Source organism: Fukomys damarensis, unplaced genomic scaffold (assembly GCF_012274545.1).
Source record: "Fukomys damarensis isolate Sample0158 unplaced genomic scaffold, DMR_v1.0_HiC HiC_scaffold_16, whole genome shotgun sequence".
In the NCBI taxonomy this organism is placed as follows: domain Eukaryota; kingdom Metazoa; phylum Chordata; class Mammalia; order Rodentia; family Bathyergidae; genus Fukomys; species Fukomys damarensis.
In genome coordinates this window covers 106,289,582-106,299,409 of record NW_022900928.1, presented here as the reverse complement: position 1 = coordinate 106,299,409, position 9,828 = coordinate 106,289,582, and the positions used below count along the sequence as shown (strand labels likewise).

The 9,828-nt window shown below is 43.1% G+C and overlaps 1 protein-coding gene across 2 annotated transcripts in view; it reads right to left on the bottom strand.

Annotated features, from left to right (window-relative positions):
* Window positions 1–7,061: 7,061 nt before the first annotated feature.
* The window catches only part of Nrp2 (neuropilin 2), a 123,197-nt gene continuing 120,430 nt past the window's right edge, over window positions 7,062–9,828 (bottom strand). For both annotated transcript variants that reach the window (XM_033764573.1, XM_033764574.1), the window contains exon 17: window positions 7,062–7,198. In XM_033764573.1, coding sequence (XP_033620464.1) covers window positions 7,098–7,198 — 101 coding nt within the window. In that variant the 3' untranslated portion in view covers window positions 7,062–7,097. The remainder of the gene's footprint in view (window positions 7,199–9,828) is intronic.

Below are 9,828 nucleotides of genomic sequence, written 5' to 3'. Positions count from 1 at the left end.
ATACTCGCTGAGCCACACTTAGCCTAGGAATAATTGAGACAGATTCAAGCAACTCAAGGACACCCATATTTGTTTGGTGGCAAGCTTAATCCAAGCGGAAAAAACGTTAGAAGTTGCTTTTTGAAGCAGTCACTAGATGCAGGTGCTCAAATACGTCTTTCAGAGCTGAGTCTGGACTCTGATCAGCCAGTGATTGACTATGACAAGAGAGAAAGACACAAAAGCCCCCATAGACAGCACAGCAATTACAGTGGGGTGGCCATAGACTGAGTGGATGTTGGAGGAAGATCGAGTATTTATTAAAATATCTTTTGTCAGCCAGATTTATTTTCATCTTTCTTCACAAGATATGATAGTTTTGCATCAGCACATCTAAATGGAATGATTTGCTAAAGGTCAAATGCAATTCCCTCCAGCCAGCTCTCATTTACCTTCTAATTAATAACTAAATGTTCACACACATTAGCCCAAGGCTCATGCATAAAATAATAACTACCATTTATTGAACACCTATTAGGTCCCAGGCATTTTGCATATATTAGCTCAAATTCTCACAAGCCCAGAAGGTAGGAGTGTCCCTTTAACAGAGCAGGGAAATGATACCCGGAGAGGCTGTGTGATTTACACTTGGTCATGCAAATTACCATCTCCAGCCCAGCACTCCCTGCTTTCTCAGGCCATACCACAAGGCAGCTGCTGCCTGCACAGGGTGTGATGCCTTCTGCCACTTGCTGTTACTGATGAGCGGAGGGAGGAGAGGTCGGTGAGGAAGTCTCAGACTTCCCAGTCAATGCCTCCCCGCTGGAAGAAGCAAAATGCTTCCTGGAGCAGGTTCCTTTTCATTTAGTCAGTTTCCTCCAGAGCTTCTCAAAGAACGAAGGGCTTGCAGTTGAGTCATCAGAGCATTCTGTGAACTGGGAAGGCAGATCTGTACACACCTTACCTGGGAAGGAAGGTGAATAGGGCACAGCAGAGATCTGTAGTGCACGGTGCCACCCTAATTCAGGCATTGACACATTGGCAAGTTTGTTACCAGGCCTTACTTACACAAAAATGCCAGAAGAATTGAAAAGCAGGTGAAATGCATTTTGGGAGCTCTTCAGCTTTCCTCCTGGGGTCCCCTTTTCATGTGCCTTGGACTGTGAAATTGTACCATAAATTAGCTATTATGCCAATCCACTTCTTATGTTTCTTTCAGATAACACTCGGGATTCATAAAAATTATTGAAATTTCTTTTAATTATCTTAATATTTTCAATTCAAACAAGTCACATAAGCTTTGAAACATGTTTGGGGGTGGTTCTCTGTCACAGTTTAAACATAATTGCAGCCAGGCGTAGTGGCACCTGCCTGTAATCCCAGCACTCGGGAGGCTGAGGCAGGAGGATCGCTGTGAGTTCGAGAGCAGCCTGGGCTACATGGTGAGTTCCAGGTCAGTCTCAACTACATAGTGAGACCCTGTCTCAAACAAAACAAAACAAAACAAAACACCAAAACCATAATCGTCATACTGAGTTCTCTCCTTTCCATTGTGCTTGTAATTTTGGTAAGTTTCCAGTACATGGCAATTTTATGTAAATCTTAAGAGTACACACTGGAAATAGAACTTTGAGTCACTTGTATCAAATTCCCTAGGACCTAGCATATTTACCTTGTTAAAATGTGGGCTCCTGACCCTGAACCCTATACATTCTCTGTGTTCAGGAAACTACCTTTCTGAAAAGATTTCTTGGTAATTCTGATGGCGATAGCATTTTGCGAACTACACATTTTAAGAAAAAAAATAATAAAAGAAATAAATTTTGCAAAATAAAAACCTAAATATAACTCTTAGAACAGTAAAAACAATATAGAAAGTGGTATTCAGCTTTGAACATACAATAAATTACTGTACAAAAATCTATGTTCAAGTTAAATTCTTTATCCCATTAGCCTTTGCTGATAATCATTGTTTAAAGGTAACTCTGCCTTTCCCTTCAGAAAAATATCAGATTTTCAGTTACTGTTAAGAATATTGAAAAATCCCAGTCTGTCGATTTCTAAGTTTCTGGCAGCCTTTCTTATCCTATAGCTTTTCCTGGAAACTTTAATACTTCAACCTCCTTGTGATGTCTCATCAGTTGGCCAGAGTTCAGCTTGTCTTTTACCTAAGAAAGCATGGCCTTACATATCTCAGAAAAGCCTCAAACCATCTTCCTGCTTCCTGTGTCTCATCTCTTTGAAAGAAGGTGTGTGTGAGGGGGAGATTGCATGGCATAAAATAGAGATTTTATGAAAATATTCCTTTGTAAACCAAGCCACACCTTTTCTTCTGCAACTGCTTCCTCCAGAAGTGGCAGAGGTCTTATTTTCACTTATATTAGTGATTATTCTTTAACTAATAATCAACTACAGAAATTATAAGCTGGATTTTTTTTTCCTTCCACAGTATTGGGCTATTGAATTTGTAAAAATCAGACACACTTCCTTTCTTTCTTTTAATGCCTTAATTTGAACAGGCCAAACAAGCATTAACTTATGTATGCGTTGTTACTTGACAACACACAAAAACGGAAACTTTCAGGGCATTATTTTGTTGGTCTCCCAAGTATTCTTTTATTGCCTTCATGTTGTTTTGTTTTTACTTTTCAATGTCTGATGAGGAAAGTGGATATTGGTTTGGTTTAATATCTAGATAGAAGATTTGATGGATTGGATAATAGGACATATTATAAGAATAGAAATCATTTAAATCTTTTACTGGTAGGTTATGGGGAGAAGTGGAATTTTCATATGACTTATTATTATCTAACATGACCACTAAGGATTATGATTAAATATCTTTTGACAGATGACTCTTTCATTCACCATTTTAACAAACATATCTTAAGGACTCATCTTGTGTCTTGGAGTGCGTTAGGTCCTGAGACAGCAAGTTACACAGTATCTGAAACTGACTTCCCCAGTTTAGCAGAAGATACATTGAAGGTACAAAAATGCTTACAATTCTGTTACAGAGATGCTTATTCCTAGTGTCAGAAGGGGAAATATTCCCAAGGGAATATTGGGCTTCACCTCTACCTTTGCAATATAGACCAACTCCTGGAGTCTCCTCCTTAGTTGAACAATGTCAACATCTGCCTGTGAGCTTGACCTTCTGTGACTCTGGATTACTTTTCTGTACTATTGGAAGTAATTACAGTACCCCTCACACTCTTAAGAGAGTTGTTCCCAAGAACTGTCAAGTCATCACAATTTTAGAAATGTTTCCAAGGAAAAGAAGGTTGGAGGCCATACAAAACACTTTCTTGAGCCTCAACGAGTGATGAGCCCAGCATTCATTTGATTTGATGGCATAAAAGAATGCATAGCTGTATTTATCCAAGTGGAAACAGGCAGCTCTGACTCTCAAAGTGACACGATTGTATTCTGGAAACTAGAAGATTCTACAGAGTGGGATACCTAAGAAGACAGATCACATGTTAGTTTGCATTAAAATCGGTGCTCCCCTCCTTTGTGGATAACAGTTAAGTGTATGAACGTTTTGTTAGATGTTTGTGTCCAATCTGGCTAAATCTTTCTCTTACTGGGCAATGTTGGCCAAGTTTCCCTTTGCCTTTGGACTTGTTTCCTTCTGTGTAGAATAAGGAAAGTAGCTGAGCCTCCCAGCATGGAATGATGAGGATTAAATGAAGAATTTATTGAGTGCATGGTAGGTGCTCACTACATTGTTAGTTTGATTATTGAGGACCAGGGGTGTGGGGCATGTTCTGCTCCCTTTTCTCTGAGTTGCATTAGTCTGGAGACACATGAGAAGGTCTTGTTAGTTAAACTCAAAGCATTTATTATTTCTGAGACATTCATCCAACCCATGCATTTAATGAGATTTGGAGTCACCAGAGTAGCATTTATTAACTTGCAGGGCAGCTGTGAAAATAGGCATTGGCCTCTGCAGCCTGAGCCTCAGTTCCAAAAGTTGAGAGGACTGGTAATAGAGATCACAGAGTAAGTTAACACTTTCTTTTGTATTTAGCTTTCTAGAAATCTGCATCTATTGGCAAGTGAGTGGCCAGGAGAGAAAGGGACACTCATTGCTTTAGTCATAATTTGATATTTCTGTTCTCAGTTTCTTTCCACCTGCAGGACCTCCACATAACAATGTTTAATCATGGATAACTGTGACTGGAAACCCACAGATCACTTAGGTCTATGTGGGGTTTTTTGAAGCCCCAAGGACTTTTTTCTTAATTTTCTGAATAAATTCATTCACATGGTTTAAATATTAAGCAACTATATATGTAAATACACACACACACACACACACACACACACACACACGTAGATGTTTAGCAGAAATTCACCACCCTCCTTCCTCCTAGTCCACCCCTCCCTCCCCACTGGCAAGCCTTGTTATTTATTACTTGTCTAACATTCCAGTTTGTGCCTATGCTTGCAGTAAGCAGGGCTGGCCCCATAGGGGTGTGGAATGTGTGGTCACACAGGGCTCTGAGCTTAACTGAATGCTTTGCCATCCCCATCTTGAAATTCTTAAAAGCTTTTGAACCCCACAGTTTCTTTTTGCCTGACCCCTGTAAATGGTATAGCTTATACTTAAATTGGCTTTTTTGTTTATCTGTGTCTTGTAAAGATCTTTTCCTATCTATCTATAAAGGGCTTTCTTATATTCCTTGAAGATGTCCAGTAGTCTACCCTTGAGAATTCAAGAGGATATCCATGACTATATGAGAAGTGCCTTTAGGGATTCCTGTCCTGATTTTGGAGCTCTTTGAAGCTTCCAAATTTGGGAGAGAGAGAAAAAAACGGAGAGAAGTATCAGGAAACCTTTCCTCGGGATGCATCCTTCACAGGCCTTTCTCTGAGGACACATTTCTTTATCAGCTAACTGCCTGGCCATACCCTACTGCCCCTGGCCCCCCTCCTGCCATCTGACACTGCCCTACCTTTCCACACCCGGTTACAGGAATGCTTGGTAAAGAATCATCTGGGCTTCATCAGTGAATGCTGTGTCGTCTGTCTTTGCCTCAATCTGGAGAAAAATACTTTGGGCTGAACAACACAGTGGCCACCAGAGACCCATTTTTAAAACCCCCTTCCAATCCTTCATTCCAACCAGTCATCATTTGCGGATTCATCTATGGTCTTGGCTTGGCAACTTGGCTGCTCTAGAGAAGATAGTGGGGGCCCTCTCCTAAGGAGTCTCCTGACCGTTGGAAGGTGCCAGAGTTGTATTCTGAAACTGTAACTCATTTTGAAGCGGCCAAAAGCTCTGGCTCCATGACCAACCTGTGTCCCTGAACTCCTCTGCAGTTAGATTGGGTGCTCACCGTTCAGGACACTGTCTCACAAATGGGGAGCTACCCTGACCCACGGTATTCTCTCAGTAATGCTTTGGCAAGGACAGAGTGCAAAGGCCGCATTCTCAAGAGAGAGTGGGCCTTGCATATGAGCACAGGACCTGGTTGTCCTTTGCCCTTCCTGGCCTAGGCTTGGGTTTGACAGCAGAGATGGCAGGATCTTTGCTGTAGACTTGGATGTAGCAGAATAAGTGGCAATGGTGAAAGCAGCCCTCCTACCAAGTCCAGTGAGGTACTTGTATGCCCAGACCAGCCCATTCAACAGCCAGTTCATGCACACACACACACACACACACACACACACACACACACAGTGAAGCAGAGTGAATGGATAGAAGATCCACAGGCTTGATGAGTTATCACCTCTGTTTTTTACCAGGGGAGAAAAACCACAAACCACCCTGTGGCTTACATTTCCTTGTTTCAATCAGGCCATGCCGTTGGCACCTGAAAGGAAGATTAACTAGATGCTAAAAATGCACTTTTGGAGTCCAATTCTATTGCCAGGGAAAGCTTCCAGGTACCCCAAGACTCCGCTGGGAGAAAACAGGCTACAATTCCAATTAAACACCATATTGAGTACTTTGGTCTCAGTACACTCTATTTGTTTAGTTTATTTGACTATTTGATAAAAGAAGTGCTGGAGTAGCAAAAATTAATTAAAATAAGAAAGAACAATCTTGAGAGAGAAGGAGGGGAAAATGCTAAGAAGCCATGGATAGCTTCTCTCTACACCTGCCAGCAATTAATTAATCACTAATCCGTTCATTATTTCCAACTTAAAAATCTCTGTCCCTTGGACAAAAACATAAGGGAATTATTTTTTTTAAGTGTCTAATTAACACATGTTGAAAGACAATCTCTAAAATGGGTTTGGCCTGTGCTACTTAACATCTTCAACATGGTTGGGGTCGCTGAAGGCACTCTTGGAGATTTCTGGAATTGGAGGAATCTTTTCTCATCAAAATGCAGAGCCTTTGAGTCCTGTTTTCCTCACAGTTTGCTGTGTATTGCATCTCACTCAGGTATCAGTGGGTAAAGACGAGGTCAGGGCCTCTGTGACCATCTCTTCAACCTCCACGGGAGGGCTGGAAGGAAGGTGCCCAGCGCAGCCAGCTGGGCTGCTGGTTGGAATACATGTGTATCGAACAACCACGCTCACATACTGTGAGTAAGACATAACTCACATACTGTAGGATTCACCTTGGATTATATTTTAACCTTGTGCAATTAGCTCAGGGAAACCCTGTACGTCTCTTGGACTGAGAATGGATGCTCAGAATTCTGCCAGGCATCTACTTCTCTATTCAGGGCTGAGTCCGAGTGTGATTCGCCCCACAGCTGCACCTCCCTGTTTTTCTATTACCTGCTTGCACTTCTCCACTGTAGCAGCTGAGAATCTTTATCCAAAGTGATTTACAGCTGTGTTGTGTCGGGATGGGTCTGACACTGATTGAGTCCCTTATCTTCCTCCTGTGCCCTCCCTGATGACAGCCAAACTCTCAGGTATCAATCAGTGCATCAGCTCTCTATTCCTGGGTGAGCCAGCAGCTGTCAAGGACGCATTCTGACTGTCATCTTCATCTGAGCTGCCACCTGCCCTGCATTTCTTTGAGGGTCTTCTCAAGGCCCACAGTGGAGAGGAGGTAGGTATAAGGCCCCCACCGTGCCTGCCAAAGCTGGTGACGATTCTCCTTGCTTTAGACATTTGCTTACATCAGCTGTGCGGCCTCCAGATCCCTGTCAGGAAGCTGATGGACATGGTGTCAGTCTCACCTTGAAGTCCCCATCAGAATCCTGCAGCCGATATGTTGTCCTCAGCAGGGCTGTGGTCACAGAGAACTCTGTGAAGGAGAATGGAAGATGCACAACTGAGGGGAGACAAAGACATCAGATGAGCACAGGGATGGGGGGTCCTAAAGGCTCCTCAGGAGATAAAATTGCAAGCTGATTGGGGGCTCAGAGTGAAGCAGGACTTCCATGTAAGCCTGACTTTTGAATTGGCCCCCAATGTGGTGACATTTCTTTTTTGGCTTATTTGAAAAAGGAGGATAGGAGAAAATATAGACAGTGACATTAAAGATGGATAGGGCTCAGGCAAATTGAACAGCTCTGAAGGTTCCCCCAGTGCTGAGCAGGCAGAGGGCAGGTCTCCACAGCGCTTCTGAGAGAGATGGGCTCTTCTCTTCCCAAGCCCAGAGAAGGCTGCATAGTCAAATGGCAGCTTCCTGCCTAGCCAGCTACAGGGAGGCTTAATGTTTAATATCGGTGATATTTGCAATGGGGCTTCAAGGGCCTCTTGGAGGTGAGAGGTTGGGCTCAGGGTGAGACAGAGGCCCTGTGTCCTGAGCCTGGCTGTGCACTTGACATTAATGCGGATTCTGCTGGCCAGCCCCTCCCCCAGGAATGCACCTTGGAGGAACTATAGACACAACTCTATTGGTGTTTCCTCCTGGCTACCTGTCATTTGTGCCCATGATTCTTTCATTTAGGAAGTAGTCACTGGAGAAGAGAGCTTAGAAAGAAGAATGAGACAAAGGCTTCATTGACTCTCAATGGCCAGGACTTGAAGGTCACTGGATCCCTTTGACCACCCAGAAATGGAGACTCTGTTCCCATTGCCTCAGAACTCAGTCCAGAGCTGACCTGAGCCCAGTGTGTCTTGCTCATTGACATTCCACAGTCCCCAGCACAGGTAACCTGCACTGGTTCCATGCTGGGCCCTGGAAGGTGTGTGTCTGCATCAGGAAAGGGATGTAGCCAGACTCTCTGTAGGGATGCATGCACCCTTGGAGTAGGAGAGAGTTATGCAAAGAGCTAAAAAAGACCTCGACTACAGTTTACTATCTGTAGGTGTCAGACCACAGTGGTCATAGCTGGTGCAGTGTGGCAGAAAGAATTTCACGTGGCATGCAGGTTGCACCCGCTTTGATTGGCTTGGCTGTCACTGGGGCACCTTTTTGATTAGTATAGCTGAATTAACTTCTCCTGCCTTTGGGCTGTGCTCCCACCATGTGACACAAATTGAAATGAGGGGGGCAGGCAGTGGCAGTGGGGACTGTGTTGGGGAGGGGACCACAGGGACCTTCCGTCTTGTTAATGTAACACTTCCTGACGTGGTGGGAGCTGAGAGCAGCCTGTAATGAATTTCTCCTCTGGTAATCATTCACCAGTGTATTGTGACCCTTGTGTTTTTGCTGTGCTACACATTTCCAGACTTCTGCAGTGACTTGTCAGCACCTAGTAAAAAGGATTTGGAAAAGACCCATCGCTTCGCAAGATGCCCTCCCCAGCTGCCTTTCATCTCAATCGAGAGAAGAGTAGGTGGGACCACCTGGAACGGCAGCCGTAGCTTGGCCTGGGATGATATTACCAGGCAGATTAGTACAGGCATGCAAAGTCTGTGGCACTCTTGTTACACTGAGCCATGGTCTTCTGTCCAAATGGCTCCAAAGTGGCCTCTGCCTTTTGCATCTGTTGTTTCTTGCTGCATAATGAGCTGTGCAGGCAGCTTCTCTCTCTAAGAAATCATGGGTGCTAGTGATGGTACAATTAGGCATCTGGGCACCCCATGAGTTCTTACCAAGTCTTGTGTCAAGTTCCATTGATGGCAGGGTACAGGGCTATCGTCTGAGTCATATGCGTGAGCGTCACCATCTGCAACTGTAATTCTAACCATGAGGTCAATTGTAAGAAGGGGTTTAAAATAGGCTTTTACTGCACTTGTAGATCGTGATGATCAAACAACAGATGGAAACCCAACCAAGATTTCTAATCTCTACTTCTTCACTGACAGAGTAAGCAAGGGCTTACTTTGTGGCCTCTCTCTGTAATTGAATCCATAATTAGGGCATGAGATGCTCCCCTGACTTCCTGCCACTATTTTGTACACTCATTCTTTTTTTTTTTTTTTTTGATACCAGGGATCTAACTCAGGACCTTGCACTTGTGAGGCAGGTGTGTTGCCACTGAGCTAAATCCCTGGCCCATACACACTCATTCTTATCAGACTGTGAGCACTAAGCTTTGGTTTAGAAAATATGGCCTCTAATTCTGGGAAGTTCATGGTGAGGAGAGAGCTCCTTAGCTAGGATTATAGATAAAATATAGAAAACCCAGTTAAATATGAAATTTATCTAAGTTACAATTCATTGGTAATGAGTATATTCAAAATGTATGACCATATCACTAGCCACTGCTAGAACTTTCTCATTGTCCCAAACTATGTACTCCTTAAATAATAACTCTCTGTTCTTCTCTCCTTCTAGGCCCTGGTATCCTCTAATCTATTTTCTATCTCTATAAATTTGCTTAATCTATATCCTTTATACAAGTGGAATCATGTGAATTTGTCCTTTTGTGTCTGGTCTATTTCACTTGATATTTTCAAAGTCCATTGATGTTGAAATATTTATCAGAACATCATTCCTTTTAAGACTGAATAACAATCCACTGTATGTATATATATATATAT